Source organism: Cricetulus griseus, chromosome 5 (genome assembly GCF_003668045.3).
Source record: "Cricetulus griseus strain 17A/GY chromosome 5, alternate assembly CriGri-PICRH-1.0, whole genome shotgun sequence".
NCBI classification, from domain to species: Eukaryota; Metazoa; Chordata; class Mammalia; order Rodentia; family Cricetidae; genus Cricetulus; species Cricetulus griseus.
Genome location: NC_048598.1, coordinates 146517752 through 146538590, shown reverse-complemented (window position 1 = coordinate 146538590; position 20839 = coordinate 146517752). Strand labels below are relative to the sequence as shown.

Here is a 20839-nt window from a genome sequence, read left to right as displayed (position 1 = left end):
CCCACCTGTGACCAGGCAGGGTTGGGGGGGCATAGTGAGGGCATCTCTCCCGTGTCCACACCACCATATGGCAGTTGAGGGCTTGGGACAGATCTCTCATACTCACATTTGTGGAAGTTTCTGTCCAGCCCAGTCCTACCACCCCTTAGTTCCAAATAAACACACAGAGGCTTATATTAATTATAAGCTGTTTGGTGGATGACTCAGGCTTATTGGCTAGCTCTTTCTAATTATTAACCCATTTCTATTAATATTTGTATCTCCATGTGGCTTTTGGCTTACCAGTGATGCCTGGGCCTTGTCTTCCTCCACAGCTACGTGGAATCTCTCTGACTACTCACTCTCTACTCAACGTTCTCCTAGTCTAGTAACTCCATCTATACTTTTTGCCTGGCTACATCCTGCCTGTCTATTAGTCAAAACAGCTTTATTCATCAACCAATAAGAGAAACATATTCACAGCATACAGAAGGACATCCCCCATCACACATTCTTGGGGAGGTTCACTCACACCCCTGACAATAGGGTCAGCTAAACTGTGCTGTCCAAGTGAGGTGCAGGGGCCACTTTCCCAAGTGCTACAGCTGGTAAGGGGGAGTGTCAGTTTCCTTGTCCACCAAAGGTAGCAGGGGCAAAGGGAGAAGGGTATCTTTCCCTCACCCTCACCACCACATGGCAGATGGGATGTGGCCAACTATCCAGCTCACCTGCACCTCTGCCACCAGGGTCAGCTCCACTGTGCTGCCCAGGCAAGGTGCAGGGCCTGCTCGCTGGAGTCCTGCAACTGGTGGGGGGCGGGGGCAGCTCTCCTGCTCTTATCACCTCAGGGCCAGCTCTCCCACCTGCCTCATATAATGAGGGATGGAGGTGGGGGAGGGTGGGCATCTTTCTCTGAGTTTGGTGGTATCAGGAGCCACAGACATCAGCACAGACCAGGGCTAAGAACCCTGACATGGGCCCTGGCAGCAGCCTGTGTAGGCCTTGAATTTGTGACAAGTATTATTATCAGGCTTAACTTTCTTTTCAATTCTCCACAGAGATTCTTACAAATTTGTGAAAGTCTTCTGAAGTTGTTAGCTGGTGGTGGTGGCGCACGTACCTTTAATCCCAGCACTCAGGAGGTAGAAGCAGATGAATCTCTGTGAGTTTGAGGCTAGCCTGGACTATAGAGCTAGTTCTAGGACAGGCTCCAAAGCTACACAGAGAAATCCTGTCTCAAAAAGCAACAACAACAAAAAAACCAACAACAACAAAAAAATAAAGTTAAAATTGCCTCCGCCCCCAACCTGTGTGAAAAATTACAGTGGGAGTTGCTGTATTGACGCTGCTGAGAGTTGTCTAGGGCGTCTGCCGAGCTTATTCTCTTTGACAAAGAAGGACCAAGGCACTGGGAGCACAACAAAGTATTTTCTGTAGTCCTTTGGGGGCCCTAAGGTTGGGAGTTTGCTAACTGGAGCTGGTTTAGGTATTTCACAGGGCCCCTAGGACAGCCCCCTCCATTGATCTTGTTTTACACCCCCCTTTGCCTTCCTGCTGTTTCCCCTCACATTGGGATGAGAAGCCACCATCTCCATGAACCTGCCTTGGCTTTCCCTGTCTATGATCCTCTAACCACCCTTCAATTACCTCTAAACTCAAGAGAAGTCTAAGTACCTCTGAGCTTGCGATCCATTTTCAATTGTATTGGGTTTAAAGTCGTGTCCTATACAGGTCAGACCAGCTTCTTCCTTTAAGGTACGCTGTAGATGTCTTCCTGTTGGTTGTTGTTGTCCTGTACTGAAGAAGCCTAGTGCTGTGACTAGTGTTAGAAAATGCATCAGCTTGTGAGGTACTGTCCCCTGGGAGCAGTCCTCCTGGGAGCAGTCCTCCTGGGAGCAGTCCTCCTGGGAGCAGTCCTCCTGGCTCCCTGCCTGCCCTTCATTTTCCTTTTCCATTCTGTCTTGTCCTGCTCCATTCTACTTTGTCCTGCTCCAACTGCTCCTTCTCTGTGCTTTCTAGGACAGACTGCATTCCCATTCTCATGAAGGGTCTCTCCATTGACTTGGAAAGCCCTTTACCCCCTCACCTGTCTCTTGTGTGAGACCTCATTGTCTTTTTCAGTGTGGTAGAGAGTATTTTTCAGTGGCATCTTGAGAAAGAGTGTAGAGAAGTCAGTGTTTGCGATCTCTTGTGCTGACTCCATATTGCTTTATAATCAATTACTCCAAAATTTAGTTGTAGTTTGACGGTGGGGGTTTTGTGAGCTTGGCTGAGGGTGGAGGGTGCTAACATGGTGTTGCTGTCATGGCTTGCTGCCTTTGTTCTCCTCATGACATAGTGGCTGGGCCTTCCTAGGCTGAGTGAACAAAGAGAACAAGATAGAAGTAACTTTTATTTGACCTAGATTTCTGCCTTATTTTGCACATTAAAAGTGTTACTAACTCTGTCCTCATTCAAGGACTAAAAAACAAAATACAAAACTAGTTTGTGTTTTTAAGTTAGTAGTGTTAAAGAACTGTTGTAACCTACCATGTCTTTGCCACTCAAAACTACCATGACTCTCACTTGAGAGCTGTAGGTGGTATCATGATTCCTCAAGACGGTTTCTTTCTTTCCTTTTTTTGAGACAGAATTTTTCTGTGTAGTCCTGGTTGTCCAGAACTTACTCTTCAGACCAGGCTGTCCTTGAACTCATAGAAATCTGCCTCCCTAGTGCTGGGATGAAAGGCATGTGTGCCACCACACCTAGGTTTTTTTGTTTGTTTATTTTGTTTTGTTTTTTGAGATGGGATCTTGTGATGGATATAAGATTGACCTTTCAGTTTTGGTCCTCAGTATCCTTAGTCTCCTAGATGTGTACCAGGCCCGACTCCTTATTGCTTTTGAGAAGTTCTTTTGATTGCTGCTCCTGCCCTGTGTTCCTGAATATGTCTAGGATTTTCTTTCTCATCCTTGATGTACGGAGCAGTGAAGCATGGGTCTCTTTTTCATTCATTGTGCTGGATACTTGAAACTTTTAATTTTTTGAGATAGGGTCTTCCTTTCTGACAGATTTCCAAATACAAAGACTGCAGGAGTCTATTACTTTACCCAGTTTCAGGGAAGCCTTTTAATCAGGAAACTCATATATTCTGTTCTGAGAAAAATTTGTTTCTTTAATTTCTTTTAGACTATCTATCTATCTATCTATCTATCTATCTATCTATCTATCTATCTATCTATCTATCTTCCATCCATCCATCCATCCATCCATCCATCCATCCATCCATTTTGGTTATAACACTCCTGGCTGTCCTGGAACTCTCCTGAGTGCTGGGATTAAAGGCGTGTGCCACCACTGCCCGGTTAGATTTAGTTTTATAAACTGAACTCTTTATTTCACTTGGAGGAGGTTCTGGAGGTGACACCAGTAACTCGTGCAAACCATATATCACTGAGCTATAAACAGTTAAACTTGTTTTTCTATTATCATCCATATTTGCAGTAGATTTGAAAGTTTACTATTAGGATTTTCCCATAGCCAGGGCTTAAGTTTTAAAGGTCAGTTCTAGGTTTTTCTTTCTTTTTCTTTTTGTTTTTTATTTCAGTGTACTGCTTCTCTCTCTCTCTCTCTCTCTCTCTCTCTCTCTCTCTCTCTCTTTCTCTTTTGGAATATGAGTTTATGTGTGTGTGCATGATGCATGTGGGTGCACAGTGTGCCACAGTGTGCCTAAAAGAGAACAACTTTTAGAGGCAGATTTTTTCTTTGCTTTCACCTGGGCTCTGGGGATTGAATCTTAAGTCCATAGGCTTGTACCACAAGTGCCTTTATCTGCTGAGCCGTCTTGCCAGCCTAAGGTATTATTGAGACAAGGTTTCATGTAGCCTAGCTGGCCTTAAAGTCACCTATCTAGCCATGCTAGCCTTGAACTCCTGATCTTCCTGCCTTTACCTCCTAAGTCCTGGAATTACAGGTATGCACCACCAATCCTGGCCATTGCTGTGTGTCACTCACTGACAATGCTGCTCCTTCAGAATCTCCCAGGGTTCCAGTCCTGAAGGAAGCTGAGAACTGTGAGGTGATTAAGACCAGAAACTACCAAAGGGAAGTTTATTCTGAACACATGTCAGTGTGAAGTTAGTATAAAAATGGAGCCTTGGGGTCAGTATCCTGGGATTCCTTAGACCTGCCCTAATGAGAATAGTGAAGATGTCAGCCTGGGGAAGGATGAGTGAATAGGTTCAGTCAGTCTCAGTGTGGATTCCTTGTAAGTAGTAATGTTAAATGACAAAATCATCCACTGAACAGAGCAACCACTGCAGGCACCCAAACAAAGAGTTTGTGTGTCTTTTTTTTTTTTTTTTTTTTTTTTGCAGGTGTCCTGGCTGCTCAAGTATGATTTCTTTTCTCTCTCTTTGGGGAGGCATCTGAGGGCCTTGCTGGGTTGGAGAGTAAGTAGAAAGTCTCTCTAAAAGGACAGTGTGAAGATTAGTCTTCATTGTCAACTTCCTGGATTTAGAAACAGACCACCATGCATGTCTGTGAGGGGCAAGACCCACCCTGTATATGGACAACATTCCGAGGCTAGAGTCCTGTAGCCAATAAGGAGGAAGTGAATTGGGTACTAACATTATTTCTCTACCCCTTGACTGGATGCAGTGTGCCCAGTGCCTCAGGCTGGTGGGCTGTAGCCCCTCAGACTGTAAGCCCGAATAAACTATTTTTTCCTAAGTTTCTTTTCTTTTCCCAGATGCATAGTTACCACAGCATTGAGAAAAGTGGCTAGTTCAGGGAGGGACTGAAATGAGAATAGATTCAAGGCATTTCATTCTGTAATTTGTATCTTTTCTGAAACAAGGTCTCATGTATCCAGTGTTATGCTCTTGTCTTTTTTGAGACAGGATCCTTGGCTGGCTTGGAACTCCCTAGGGCTGAGGTTAGAGGTGTGTGCCACCTTGTCTGTTTATAAGGTCCTAAGAATACAGCCTAGGGCCTTGTGCATGCTAGACTAGCACCCCGAACACTGTAGAGTATATATCTAATGTTTTCAGAAAGGCCTTGAAAGCTTCAAACATTTCAGTTTCTTTTGGTGGATTTGTAAAACAAATCATGAAGAATGGTTAATGGACTTAGAGAATTTCTGCTTTGCCTAGAGCAAGTTTATCAGTATAAAGCAAAAACAACAACAAGAAAACCAAACAAATACCAGTTTAACTACATATTCATAAAAGCAAAAGTCTTATCACTTTAGTTCTTCATGTAAGTTGTCTTTGATTGGGGAAACTGGATCTGCTTACAGCAGCCATGAGGCTTGTCTCTTGAGGAGGCTCCTGTTTCTCTTTTCCCTTTTCTGTAACTTCTTAATTCCTGTAGCACAATGCAGACATAGTTGGAATATTTCAGAAGACTTTTCAGTCAGAGGAACAAGCAAAAGGAAGGATTGAGAGCAACATGCAGTGAGATAATTATTTGCATCCTAATTCATATTTATTTTGTATATGTGTGTGTATGTACATGTTTGTGTACGTGCATGGCTACATGTGCATGTGTGTTCATGTAGGTGTAGAGGCCAGAGGTTGACATCTGTCTTTCTCAGTTATTCTCCACTTTAGTTTTGGAGACAGGGTCTCTTACTGAGCCGAGAATTAGCTAAGTTGGCTAGACTGTCTGGCCGGCAAGCCCTAGAATCCCCCTGTCTCTGTATCCCCAGCACTGTGATTACAGGGGTGTCTTAGGTAGAGTTTCTGTTGCTGTGAAGAGACACCATGACCATGGCAACTCTCAAAAAGGAAAACATTTAATTGGGTGGCTTACAATTCAGAGGTTCAGTCCATTATCATGGTGGGACATGATGGCATGCAGGCAGACATGGTGGTAGAGCGGTGGCTGAGTGTTCTACACCTTGTTCAGGCAGCAGGAAGTGAACTAAGTCTCTGTATGTGACTTGAGCATATATGAGATCTCAAAGTCCACAGTGATGCACTTCCTCCAGCAAGGCCATATCTACTCCAACAAAGCCACACCTACTAGTGCTACTCCCTATAAGCTTACGGAGGCCAGTTACATTCAAACTGTCACAAAGAGTGTACTACTAAACCTGGTTTTTTAAGTGTGTGCTGGGGATCCCAATTGGGATCCTTGTGCTTATGTGACAAGCATTTTACTCACTATGCCATGTTCCCAGCCCCGACTGTTAATGTTTTATTAAGTATTTTAGTGTACAGAGCAATAGGTTTCATTATATTTTCATGTATTTGTATCATGTACTTTTCCTTTATCCATCCCACTACCCTCTTGCCCTCTTTCTTGCATCTGCTGGTATAATTTTTCATATGACATTTGTTTTGCTTTAGCTTTCACTCTCCTATCAGGGTACTAACCACACCTGAGCCTCTGAATTCAGATTAGATATGGCAAGTTCAGTATAGATATGGCAAGTTCAGTATAGGCTGGCCATAAACAAACTGCTGTTTCTTTAACTCCTGCTTTTCCCTACCATCCAGAATAATCTTCAGGTATGTGCAGATTAAATTTTAAATCTATATCAGAAGAGTTCATGATTGACATATGGGCATGCTACCTACAGGAATGTGGCTTTCCTCACCTTCCCCCACAAGAAGTCCTACTATTATAATAGTTTTTATAAGACAATCATATCTACAGTATCCCAGTATTTATTTGAGCTAATCTTGTGATGGGTGGATTATGACTCTATTAGAGGTTTGTCCCCTCTCCACCTTCATACTGGGGATTGAATTTAGGGTCTTATACATACTGGACAAGCGCCTACTGACTTATAGCCATCTTTTAGTCTGTGATAGAATCTTACTAAGTTACCCATGCTGACCTTGAGTTCAGTGTGGAGTTCAGATAGCCCTTGAACTTGGGATCCTACTGTCTCAGCCATCCATGAAACTGGGATTACAGGCCTTTTCTACCATGCCTAGCCTTAAAGGCTTTTATAAAAAGACCCTTTGTATTACATTTATGTACATTTTATGACTTTTATAAAAAGAGCTACAGTTTTTGGCATATAACCAAAAACAATGAACTAGACCTTGTAGTCTGGACTCTAATCTGATCTGGTAAGACAATGTTTTATTTACTTTCTATTATTTAAAATTACATATTTATTTTTAAGCATATGGGTATTTTGTCTGCATGTGTACCACTTGCATGCCTGGTACCTGGAGGCAAGAAGGTGCTGGATCCCTTGGAAGTGGAGTTACAAACAGTTGGTTGTAAGCTGCCTTATGGGTGTTAGGAGTTGAATTTGGATCCTCTGAAATAAGTCAGTGTTCTTAATTGCTGAGCCATCTCTTTAGCCCCTAGTGGTTTATTTTATTTGTTTGTTTGTTTATTTATTTATTTTGTCTGTTTTATTGGTGTTTTTATTTTTTTATTTTTGTGGTGCTAAGGATTGAACATAGAGCCTTTAATGTGTTAGGTAAGTTTTCTCCCACTAGGCTGTATTCTTGCCCCTATCTTGTTTGTTTTAGCAAGTGAATATGATGTAATTAATCTATAATTTTATAATTCAGTTAACATGTCAATTTCTCTAAGTCAGTCTATTGCTTAGGTATATTCTAACTGAAATATAACTGAAATGTATTACTTTATTGAGTTACTTTAAATGCTCTAACATTTTACCTAAATATCTTTCTTTGTCATATATTGCTGTATTTAATATGTAGAGACAGTAAAAATCCAATATGATCTATTTTATTTAACTTTTAAAATTTTATTTTTGTTTTTACTTTGTGTGTGTGTGTGTGTGTGTGTGTGTGTGTGTGTGAATGTGTGTGCGTGAGAATGTGTGTGTGTGTGTGTGTCTGTCTGTCTGTCTATGTGTGTCTGTGTCTGTGTGTCTCTGTGTGTGTGTCTGTCTGTGTGTCTGTGTGAATGTGTGTGTGTGTGCGTGTGTGTGTGTGTGTGTGTATGTCTGTCTGTGTGTGTGTGTCTGTCTGTGTGTGTGTGTGTGTGTGTGTGTGTGTCTGTGTGTGAATGTGTGTGAATGTGTGTGTGTGTGTGAATATGTGTCTGTGTGTGTGTGAATATGTGTCTCTGTGTGTGTGTGTGTCTGTGTCTGTGTGTGAATATGTGTGAATGTGTGTGTGTCTGTCTATGTGTGGGTATATCTCTGTGTGTGTGTGTGTGTGTGTGTGTGTGTGTGTGTGTGTGTGTGAATGTGTGTGTGTGAATATGTGTGTGTGTGTGAATATGTGTCTGTGTGTGTGTGTGTGTGAATATGTGTGTGTCTGTCTATGTGTGTGTATATCTGTGTGTGTGTGTGTGTGTGTGTGTGTGTGTGTGTCTGTGTCTGTGTCTGTGTCTGTGTGTGAATGTGTGTGTCTGTGTGTGTCTGTGAATATGTGTGTGTGTGTGTGTGTGTGTACATGCCCATGGAAGTCAGAAGAGGTCATCAGATCCCCTGGAACTAGAGTTACAGATGGTTGTGAGCCACCACATAGATGCTGGGAACTAAACCTGGGTCCTCTGCAAGAGCAGCAAGTGCCTTGAGCCATCTCTCTGGCTCCAATTTAGATTTTCTTAAACAGGATGCTATTTTACTTAGTTAAAACTGTTTTCATAACTGTTCTCTGGTTTTATTTCTTTTCTATATTGAACATTTCTTCTTTAAAATTTTTAAATTGTGGGGCCAAGGATATAGTTCAGTGGCAGAGCAATTACCTAGCATGCACACACCCTTGTTTCAGTCCTCAGAACTGTGGGGGTAAAAATAATTAAGATAAAACAAAAAAGCAAACACAACCACCATGTATTAAAGGACTCTAAATCATTTGGTGTTGTTAGTTAAGATGAACTGGTATTTTCTTTCTTTTCACTTAAGTATCATGTTTCTTTCCAGAGTGAAAAGCTTTTGTTATATGATACAGTCCAGAGTGAGCTTGAGGAGAAGATAAGAAGGCTTGAGGAGGACAGGCACAGCATCGACATTACCTCAGGTCAGGGCCGTGGTGTGGTGGTGGCGTTCCATAAAGCCACAGTCTTCTCGTGTTAATGCTTCTTGTAAATACAGTGTCCTAGCCAAAGGGAACAGGGGAGGAGACTTCTCAAGAATGATCAGGCCGAGGTTGTCTAGAAAGATATAAAAAGTACAGCATAGGAAAAGGGACAGAACAGAAATATGACAGGAACTACTGTGACTGTACTGGAAGACAGCCCTGTGTTCTTCCAGGCCAGCTTATTTGCCTTGGAGAAAGGAAAGACCAGGGCAGTATGAAATGTGGCCATTTCAGGGTGAGGATAGGGAAGTTTTCTATTGTGCACTGATAAATGTTTTACCAGGTTGGCCCACAGTTCTTGAGTATGTTTTGTTTTTGTGGTTTGCATTTTGCTTTTCTGCTATACTTGGGGCAGATTTGATGAGATCAGTGCGGGTGTTCCCTTGCTTGTGAGTTGGGTGTCTGTGGACAGTTGCTTAGTTTTTCTTAATTGATGTCCTTGTCTGGAAAAGTGAAGTAAAAAGAATAGGTACTTCAGGGCTGGTGAGGCGGCTCAGTGGTAAAGGTGCTTGTCCCCAAGGCTGGCAACCTGAATTTGATCCCCAGCACCCATGTGGCGGGAAGAGAGCCTACTCTCACCAGTTGCCTTCACATGTGTGCTGTGGTGTTCAAGTGTGCATACATACACACCACACCTGATGAATAAGTAAATAATGTAAAAAAGAAAAAAAAAACCTACCTCTGTGTAGCTTCCTTGGAGTTTTGTACAGTTTTGTATGTATGTAAGCAGTAAACATGAAATTATGTACTGCTCTTTCTTCCTGTGGCCACTGGAATCAGCTCACACTTTGATTTGCTTGCAGAGCTGTGGAATGATGAGCTTCAGTCAAGAAAAAAGAGGAAGGATCCTTTCAGCCCCGACAAAAAGAAGCCAGTTGTCGTTTCAGATATCCTTTCCCACAGTTGCTGCGCTTCCACACAGTCTGTCTCCGTTACTTCAGCACACACTGATTTTACTTGGACTGTCCCAGAACAAGCATGTGAAGACTTACAAAATGACTGAAGCCAGAGATAGACTGTTGCCTTAGAGGGCAGGGGAGAATAGAAACTCCAGTCATCACCTCAGCTTTGAAAATTGTCAGTGTCCTGTCCACAGGACTGAGGGGGAACAGCTGTTTATAATAATACAGTGTGATTGGTTTTTATGGGTGCTTTTTGTTGTTTTTGAGACAAAAATCTTATATGTATCCCAGGCTGGCCTTGAGCCCATAGTCCTCTTGCATCTGTTCACAGAGTGTGCACCATATTGGGCTCTGAAGTGTGTGGTATTCTCACTGCTGAGTTGACCTTGACCTCTCAACGCCCATATATAGTTTATATGCTGCAGGATCTTGATATTCTTGAGGACTGGACAACAATTAGGAAGGTATGATTAATGAATGTTGCAAGAGTTTACCTTTTAAGAGTTTGTTCATCAATATATGAGAATATAATCATTGTAAATATACTCTGCTTTGTAGTAGGCCATAGAATATTTTAAGAATTAGAGACAAGTTTGTGATTTGTATTTTTCCTGAAATAAAGTAATTAGTAATTTATAAAATAATATGGAATTACATATGTTTAGTTTATCCTAGAGTATTTGGGTTTAGAGCTTTGTCTGTCTTTGCCCTATAGGAGGCACTCCGTAGATATTTGTTGAATGAATACATTAAACTTTGAGTGTCTTATATTCTATTAATAACTATCAAGGCATGAATGGACTCTGATGCTTGTTTAAGAATAGAACTATGTATATTGCCATCTTTTTACTTATTTCTATTACTGTTTTTACTTTTTATTTTGCTCAGACTGTCCTAGAGTTCACTTTGTAGCCCCCATAGTCTTTGAACTTGTGAGCCTTCTGCCTTGGCCTTCTTGGGATCTGGATTATAAGCCTGTGCCACCAGACCTGGCTTGAGGCTTGCTTTCCTTATTAAAAATTTCAGTTTTTATAAATTATCCAGAGAAACATTTCGGCTGTTAATAAATATGGGAGAAGGTATTCTCTGTTTTTTCATCCTATTTATTATTATTATTATTATTTTGGTTTTTCAAGACAGGCTTTCTCTGTATAGCTTTGGAGCCTATCCTGGCACTCACTCTGGAGACCAGGCTGGCCTCGAACTCACAGAAATCCGCCTGCCTCTGCCTCCCGAGTTCTGGGATTAAAGGCGAGTGCTATCAACACCGACTAGGTATTCTCTGTGACCTTAGAGACCATTAGTCTGGAGGCTGGGCATGCCTCTCAGTTCTAGCGTGCTTGCCTAGTGTGCTTGCCTAGTGTGCATGATGCTTTGGGTTCTTCCCCCAGCACAAGAAAATGAGAGCTGCTAGTGTTTACATTTTATTCTGTTACTGAACCAATCAAGAATGTTGTATATATTATAGAGAGCAAAATGCATTTTCAGTAGTCTGAACTCAGATTTCTCCCCTCTTTCTCTCTTTTTTCTAAGGCAATGGCTACACTGGGTCCACACCGTGTTAAGACCGAACGTAAGTCATGAGTTGTGACATCCTCTCTGTGGAGAGCCGTTGAATCCGAGTGGTTAAATGCCCTGTGTTTTGAGGAGCTGCACACCACTGGTTCCATGAATCAACAAACTCTGTAACCGACCTTACAAGGAGCTCGAGAGTCTCCTGCTTCATGAAAAAGCTTGAAAGTTTCCAATGCTCTGTATTTCTTCTTACATTGTTAGGCCATATCTTTTTTACTGATATTAGATCTGTAATTCAAGATGCATTTACCCCCAGTGGTTTTTTTTTTTTTTTAAATTGGCCCATTACTTCTTTAAATGAAGTGTTTGGAACTCATGAATTGGTTCCAGGGAGTTCAGATTCTCTGGAGTTGTCTACTAAATTTCTTAGGAGTGCTTTTCCTCCCATCAGCAGATACTAGAATTCTGACAGTGGAGTACTGAGAGATTTATCTGCCACTGAGATTTACATGTTGTGTTTTGAGACAGGGCTTTGCTAAGTAGCCTTGGCTGGCCTGGAAATTATGATTTGTTTGCCTCTGTCCCCTGAGTGCTTGTGCTAGTGCTAGAATTATATATGCTTTTGTTGTTGTTTTCAACTTTAAGATAGCTGCCAAAGTTGTGATGAACATTGGTGTCTATTTCTGCTTCTTTTTGGGTAGATTTTTATAATGCTTTAAAGGGTTATTAGCTTTTTAAAAAAGCATATTTGAAATAGTAAGGAAAAGAATTCTTGTTTCATTTTAAAAGCATCTTTAGAGGTATTTATCTTTAAGAAAGTTTCAATTTTTTTAATGATGACTTTAAACTTTATTTCATATCAGTAAATTGCAGCAGTGCTGTATCTATATACTACTCTTGACTGGAGGAGACAGATGCCCGAATCTCTAGAATGAGTTTTGGGTCTTTGATTTTTCTTGGTGTGTGTGTGTGTGTGTGTGTGTGTGTGTGTGTGTGTGTGTGTGTGTGTGAGTGAGAGAGAGAGAGAGAGAGAGAGAGAGAGAGAGAGAGAGAGAGAGAGAGAGAGATGTGTTTGTATGTATGTTCACATGTGTGTGGGTGTGGGTGTGTGGGTGTGTGGGTATGTGGGTGTGTATATGTAGAGGCTAGAGATTTATCCTTGATGGTTCTCTACTTAATTTATTGATGTAAGACTTCTTGTTAAATAGAATTCTGATTCTAGCAAGTCTAGCTGCTCTGAATCCTGGGGATCCCCTGTCTCTGTTCCCCAGTGCTGGGATTACAGGTGGCTGCTGTGCCTGCCTGGCTTTTATGTGGGTTCTGGTCTTCACACTTTTGCAGCAAGTGAGCCGTCTTCCCAGCCCCTCATGAATTGGATCCCCACTACCCAATCGAATGGCTCTCTTCTAGCTTGTTTTTAGCTTAATGTTCTACTACTTTTATTCATAACCTTTACTTCCACTTGTACATTTATTTTAGGAATGGTAAATTCCACAGTTCTTTTTAAAGAAAAGTTTATCGTTGATGTTCAGGTGGTGTGTGTGTGTGTGTGTGTGTGTGTGTGTGATCACATGCATTCCATGGCACACATGTGGAGATCAGAGGACAACTAAAGTTGGTTCCTTCCTTCCACTGGGGGTTTTAGGAATCATGCATCAAACTCAGGTCATCAGGCTTGCACAGCATGTGTACCTGCATCTCACTGGGCCAATTGGTACTTTTAAATTAATTATCTACTTATCTGTCTCCTGACCAGAGCATAAGCTTTACAAAGGCTTGCACCATATCTCTTTGTTTACTTGTGTTTTCCTCAGCACTCAGCACAGTTCCTTGAGTATAGGATGGGCTCAGATATGTAATGAGTGAATGACTTAAAAAACAAATGCATATATACTTATTCACTACCTTCTACATACCAGAGAATATTTTAGGTTCTTGAAGAGAGACAATGGGGAAAAAATAAATTTGGAGGCTCCTTTTAGGAGGTGGAATACTTTGTATGTAAGTAAGTAAGTTAGTACCAATTGATGATAGTCATTATGAAGTCCATGTGAAGTTGTGATGATGATTTTCTGAAAGGTAACAGCTGAATGATGAAGGTACAGCTACTGCGTGATATGATTCTGACTACATGTTTACATAGAACATGTTTTCCCTGCAATAGTTTATCTACTAATGCAGAACCATTCCTGAGGGTTGGAAATGCAAGTTCTGCTTCAGATAATTAGAAATTCTGGGGAACTCTCATTATACTTTAGATTTTGCTTCTTTCCAAGTATGATATGCCTCCTAGGGGAGGAGATTTGAAAAGTAATTTTCACAACAACACATGTGTTGGTGTTGGTGACTAGTCTTTCACGTGTCTGCTCACTTTCCTGACCTTCTCCACTGGTCATTGCCCACCTTTGTTCCTATTAGACAGTGAACTCTAAAGTAAGAGAAGCTCTTGTTTCTATTACATGTTAGATTTCATATGTAAAAATATTTCAAATGCTTTTTACACACATATGTACATGGATTGCTTTTGTCTTTTAAAGTTTGGACAATGTTTTATTTACATAACAGTTATTTAACTGATCCATTTAGCACCTGTGAAACTGGAAAAACATCTGCACAGTGCTAGATCTGAAGAGGGAAGACTGTATTATGATGGTGAATGGTATATTCGTGGACAAACAATATGTATTGATAAAAAAGATGAATGTCCTACAAGGTAAGAAGCTTCCTGTCACATCATTGTTGCTGAGAATTTCTATTTACACCTATTGTCAATCAACATTTGCAGCCTCTTGTAGGTTATTTGTCATGTATCATTAGTTCCTTTGGATCCCTTTTTACTTGAGTAAGATCCAGTCCTGTGTGCACAATTGTTAGTACTTATATATTAGACTTTATATTAGAGTTGAACACAGCATTAGCATAGTGGATGTGCTTGGAATTATTTATCCATGAAATGATCCTGTTTGTTCATTCTTACATTGTAATTCTTATGATCCTAATATAATGCCTTTCAAACCAAACTATTAAGAATTCTTGGTGGGCCTATTAATTCTTAACTCTTTTGGTCTCATTTCAGTTTTCCATATTAAAAAAGCATTATCAGCTGGCAATGCAGCTTAGTTGTTAGAGTGCTTGTTAGGGTACACATAGCTCTGGTTTCAGTCCCTAGCACTACATGAACTGGGTAGATGGAGAGCCTGTGATCTCAATACTAGAGAGGTGGAGACAGGAAGATCAGGAGTTCAAGGTCAGCCTTAGCTGGGGTCTTTGCAGACACGAGAGCCAGCAGAGTAACAATCCACGTGAGGCAAGAAGAAAATCCAGTTCAGCACCAGTAGCCAGTCTTGGTTCAAACTTCTGAGTCTTGACACTGAGAAGTTTCTTTTAAGCATACTTAAATACAGTACATTTGGAAAAAAATTTCCTGGTGTAACACAATCCTGTGTGCACAAGGAGGCATAATTACATGGAAACTCTTCTCAAAGTACGTCACTTCTTCCATGAAGATGGTTTCTAGAGATAGGCTGGCTACATGTGTTATCTTAAGGGCCTGGGGAGGATCTGGTGTGGTCCTGGTCATTCAGCTAGCACAGAGCTCATCTAGACTCTTAGCCATCTCTGGTCCTGTGTGGGAGCCTAGGAGAGCTGGCCGTACAGATAGCTCAAGGATCACCTAGTCTATTAGCAGCCTCCATTCCCAGCCTTCTGGGTGGAAAACTGTGTGTTTAACATTCCTATTTTCCTAGCATTATCTGTGAGCACAACTCTAGTTGTAGGGCAACCTGGGGATACAGGAGACTATTTCAGACCAAAAAAAAAAAAGAATTAAGGCAGAAAAGAAGTGGAAAATTAATGAAAAATTTAAGAATGCCTAGTGGGGCTGGAGAGAAGTTTCAATTGATGAGAACAGCTCTCCTAGAGGATTCTTGGTTCCAGCATCACAGCTGTCAGTTAACTCCAGCTCCAAGGGATCATACTCCCTCTTCTGACTTCTGTGAGCACTGCACACAGAATGTATAGTGTAGCTAAAATATTCACATACATAAAACAAAAACCAAAAATAAACCATTAAAAAAGAGCACTTTGTAATTAAAACATAACTTGAAAACTAGAAATTACTTTTTAAGTGTTAATCTAGATTTAAAGTTTATATTAATTATTCATGCAGCCCATAAGTTATCTTGCTGTGGTCTTTTTGAAAATATTAGTGAATAATTGCTTTCATTCTTTAGGGTTAAATTCTCAGAGTATCTTCTTTCTAAGTGAGAAATACCTTTTTTTTTTTTTTCTGAGACAGGGTTTCTCTGTGTAGCTTTGGAGCCTATCCTGGCACTCGCTCTGGAGACCATGCTGGCCTCCAACTCACAGAGATCTGCTGCCTCTGCCTCCCGAGTGCTGGGAGTAAAGGCGAATACCACCAGTGCTTGGCCCAAGAAACACCCTTTACTAGATAAGAACATTTGAGTTTAGTTTGATTTCTTATTTTGAAAGCTTAATTGGATTATGATTTCATATGTAAATTTTTGGATCTCAAGAACATACATAACAACTTTTCTCATAGAAGTTCATTTAACTATTATAATACCAATTTTATTTGACACTCCAGTATTCTCTTGTTTTATTTATTTTATTACTACTTAGCATTAGAGTGATTAAAAAGAGATAGTGAAAGACAAATCTTTTGAAAATAGCTTTTCAATATCTTTTCTATGTAAGGATTAGTAGTGCTGAAAGGAATCAGTACAACAGGTGGTCTAACACTGGGAATTGACAGATGAGTATTTAAAAGATGTCCCATTTTGACAGTAGTAGAGGCTTTAATACTACCTGAATAATGCTATAGATCCATGTCCTTTTGGAGGATGGAATGAAGATGGGGTGAGGAGTGCTATGCTTTAGGACAGCCAGTGACTCACTTAACCAGGGAAAGTGTGCCATAGGACATTTCAGCAGTTATACAGCACTGTGGAGCATACTTACACACTAGACAGTATAGTCCAGTCACGTAATGCAGCCAGTAATTTAGTCAAGAGATAGGGTAAACCTGAGTCATCAGATGCTTTACAGCAATCCTTTTTATTTTACTTTTTAAAAAATTGGAAAGGAATATATGCTAAATTGTAACAGAAAAGGATGGGGGATGTAGCTCTGTGTTGTGTGCTTGTCTGTCCTGCACAGGGTCCAGGAGTCAGTCTTCAGCCCTGGGGAAAACTGTTGGTATAGTAAGTATATAGGCAGGTAACAGGGTGTACATCATCTTTGTCAAGTGTAAGGCACTGTGTGCAATTGTATATGCTCTGCTGTCATGTGATTGACAGCACAGTGGGTTTTTGTGCACCATTGTCATCACACATACGCACAGGAGGAACACATTGGTCTGTAATGCTTTGACAGTGCAACCTAACTAAGAACTTTTTAGTTCATTTTTGGCTACTGTTGTATGTGCAGTCTATTGATCAAAATGTTACATACTATATGGCTTAGTTCTAGTTGAAAGAGAAGTTTATCAGTTTCATTAAGAAAGTAAGTTGTATAACATGTTAAATGGTTATCATGATATTTTCTATTCCATGCCCTGCTGATAGTGCAGTGTCTGGTAAATGTTAGTTTTATACCTGAACCTTCTGAGCCCATTGTAGATTGTAAAGTATGGAACCTTTTTAAGCCAGTAATCTAAAATGTGATTAGTCAATGCCAGGTGGAGGCAGAAGAAATGCAAATTTAAGGCCAGCCTGGGCTATATACCTCAAGGCATGACTTTTAAAAAAAAGAAAGAAAAAGACAAGAGAAATAAACCACCATAATAATAAAAGAAATGAAATGAAACGAACCACATTGTAATTCATTCATATTTTTTTTTCTTTTTTAGTGCTGTAATTACAACAATTAACCATGATGAAGTTTGGTTTAAGAGGCCTGATGGAAGCAAATCTAAGCTTTACATTTCACAGCTACAGAAAGGAAAATACTCAATTAAACATTCGTAATCACAATTTAAGTGTTATCCAAATCTACCTTATTAGTGTTACCAAGTGTAATGTGCCATGGGAGCCAAGAAAATGTATTCAGCATCGTAATATCTTCATCCAGTCAGGAGAGAATGTGTCTTTTAGGTAGTACTTTCAGTAGACCCCATATTGGTAAGTCATTAAGAAAAATAGTGATAAAATTTAATCATGACTATCACATTTATTTGCCTCTTAGGTTCAGTGGCCAACAGATATATTTGGTAGGTATTTTTTTCTCAGTTTTGTTTCATTTTGTATTTTAATTATGTGAGTGTATCTCATCTTTTAGTGAACTACAAACTACAGTTACCTGCAATTTTAAAATTTCCACACTGTTGTCATTCATTGTGTTTGTAAATAAGACTGATGAAATATTTCCTATACATGATTTGTATTAGTGTATTAGTTTAAATAAGAATTGAAATTTATACATATGTCTGTGAGTATGTATATATGATGTCATCAGCTTACTTAGAACTGGCGGCCCAACTGTACAATCTTGTTTTACCCCAAATTAAACTGTTGGGTTTGAGAAGTAAAGGGAGCACTTTTATAGACTGGATTTCCCTCTCTTCTTCCTTGATGGTGACTTCTTTTCCCAATCATATTTGAGGTTGACTAGCAGCATTGTGTCACATGTGACCACACTGCTGCCTGTGTTTACTAGAGCTTTTGGAGGGCAGGTGTCCCCACATTGTTTTGATAATGCCCAGTATCAGTGTGAGCAGTAGGTGGCAGTATTGTGGTGCTTTCTGCACATCTGAACTTTTGAAGATTTTTAGTAAGCATTTTCCAGAGGCAAAACTAGATCCTTATTCTAATTTTATTGCTAGGGTGAAATAGATGTGGGCACTTCCTTTGAATCTAGCTGACCTCCCCCGCCCCCAAATTAGCATTTCTTTAATTTCCTGTGTTTTTATACTTTAAGGCCATTTGGTGCAATTTAGAAAATGTTGGCCTCCCTTCCCTTAGCCATTTCAAAATTAACTTCCAAAGCCTCTGGAACCATGTAGAAAACTAAAGCCCACAACCTGGCAGCACGTTTGGCTATAGTATGAATTTAGGGTACAACCAAATCAAGTATTCTGCTGGTCTCATGCACTTTAATTTCTGTTACAATGGTATTTAAGAAGACGAGGAGGATTCACTTGTTAACACTCAGCGAAGGAGTCTCTGCATGATTCCGTTAGTTCCTTGTGATTTTACCTCTGCAGATATCCTGTGCAGGTCACTACTTCACAGTTGCCAAATTGTAACCTGTTTGACCTTTGAAATTTAGTATCAGCAACATGTGCTGCTCTACTCTGATCAACCTTAGTGGCTGTATGTACTGTATGCAATTCAGGAGCATTTGACAGTACTTATATACATATATATATATATATATATATATGTATATATAGATATATATATATACATATAGATATATATATGTATATATATATGATGTTTGATAAACATTTTTAATGAGATTTGTATTTTTAAATTTAGTATGTAATAAAAAGAAGTGTTTGAGTGTCATTTGTGGTGCTGTGTGCTATTTACTCATGTTTAGTTTTTTTCCCTGTCCACTTCCGGGAGGAGTGGAGCCAGTTGACATTAGTACATCCACAGTGCTATGGCTGCCCACACTTGTGCCTCTGGAGCATGCGTAGGTGTTCAAGAACCTAAGTTATACTTGACTAAAAATATACATGCAGGTGTGTTATACCTTAACAAGTGTACCCTGTTTTGAAATTTTAACTGGAAAAAAATTTATAGACTTGTTTCTCATGCTTACTGTGAGCACTTTAATTTCTGTATCATGCTTACTATTCTATCATCATACTAAGACTCAGGTAAGCACATGCTTGTCAGTGATGTGAATACTATAAGATATTTTATTACAGGCAGTTTTCCAGTTGTCTTTTTATTATTATAAGATTCCCTGGAGAATCATTGGGAACCCTGTGATGTGCCAGCTGCTGCCATGGCTATGTTTATGATCAGTTTCTGCTGTTAGTTTCTGGGACTTTTCTACCATAGCTCCTTGTTCATGTTGAATTTGCCTTGCCCTGTCATCTCACACTTAAAACAAAAGGTCCCAACAATTTGCTGGCAATAATTACCAGCAAATGTTAATGGATTATGCTTCATTTAGCCCCTTTCTCCTGGCTCATATTGGTGGACTGGGCACTGAATGTTCTTGCTAGGTGTGGTGGCACATTCCTGTGACTTTAGCACTCGGGAGGCAGGGACAGGAGGATCAGAAGTTTAATGTCAGAGTTGGATACATAGTTTGAGACTGGCCTGGGCTCAAACAACCAGTACAAGGTTGTTTCAAACCAATAAACTGAAAAATAAATAAAATGGAAATCATATTTTGAAATTTATTACCTAGGATTTTACTTACAGAGCCATCATGTACCTTGCCCCTCTTTGGTAATTGTTTAAAAAGAATAGGGAAGTTGGTTGTTGTTTCTAGGACTTACTTTGTAAGCAAGTCTGTTGTAAACTAGAGTGACAATGCACTTTTAAGGAAAGTGGGATTGAATAAGGGGTGAATGAATATATCAGCTGGGATTGTTGTAGTTTCTTGCCAACTTGAAATGTAAGCTATTGTATTTTGAAAGATGCAGAGATGTAAACTACTAAAAAGCACCAGAAAGTTCAGAAGACAGGCAAAGAAGAAGAGGCATGTCTCTTCTCTTTATGGATGGAACCCGCAGAGACCCATGGCTGGTGTACTGTCTCTGACCTGTGAGAAGTCTCCGTTGTCACTGTGGGCCAGCATCTTGCCCTTTCCTAGCCTCCTACTTTTTTTTTTTAAGATTTATTTTTAAAAACACTCATTCATGTGTGTCTGTTCCTGTGTGAGTAAATCTCACATGTCTATGTGTGCTAGTCATTAGAGCATTGGATCTTTGGAGCTGGAATTGAAGGCATTTGTGAGCCACCAGATGAGAGAGCTGGGAACCAAACCTGGCTCCTCTGGAAGAGCAGCAAATGCTCTTAAACACCAATTCATCTCTTTCAGTCCCCTTCTAGGTTCTTTCTAGACCATGTATTTTGTCACTCTGACCAATTTATTGGAACAGGGCGGTAGCCAGTGATTTAAAAAAAAATAGTAATTTGAGTGCCTTCCATGTATTACATTTGTGTTTAATGTATAAGCTGAAAATTACTAATTTTTGAATGTTCAAAACAAATAAAAATGCAAGAATTCTGACTACATATTTGTCCTATGTTGGGATTTTTTTACCTTATTATTTTCTCCAAATATGAAAGGTAAAATACAATGAATGTTTTGAAAGAGTCTCAAATAGCTTATCTTTCAGAAAAAATATGTGTGTGTTATGCCATGGAAAGCTAAAATTTGTTATTGTATAATCCTTTTCACCAAAAGCTGAAGCTCATTTTCTCTGAAGACACATTTGATTGAAAGAAAGC

At 39.9% G+C, this 20839-nt stretch overlaps 1 protein-coding gene across 1 annotated transcript in view; it reads left to right on the top strand.

Moving 5' to 3' along the window:
* The window catches only part of Brms1l (BRMS1 like transcriptional repressor), a 42505-nt gene extending 21884 nt beyond the window's left edge, over positions 1–20621 (top strand). Inside the window, exons 5-10 of the mRNA XM_027419679.2 lie at positions 8829–8925; positions 9789–9872; positions 10287–10351; positions 11421–11460; positions 13989–14115; positions 17272–20621. Of these exons, the coding sequence (XP_027275480.1) occupies positions 8829–8925; positions 9789–9872; positions 10287–10351; positions 11421–11460; positions 13989–14115; positions 17272–17389 (531 nt within the window). The 3' untranslated portion in view covers positions 17390–20621. The remainder of the gene's footprint in view (positions 1–8828; positions 8926–9788; positions 9873–10286; positions 10352–11420; positions 11461–13988; positions 14116–17271) is intronic.
* The last annotated feature ends 218 nt before the right edge of the window (positions 20622–20839 follow it).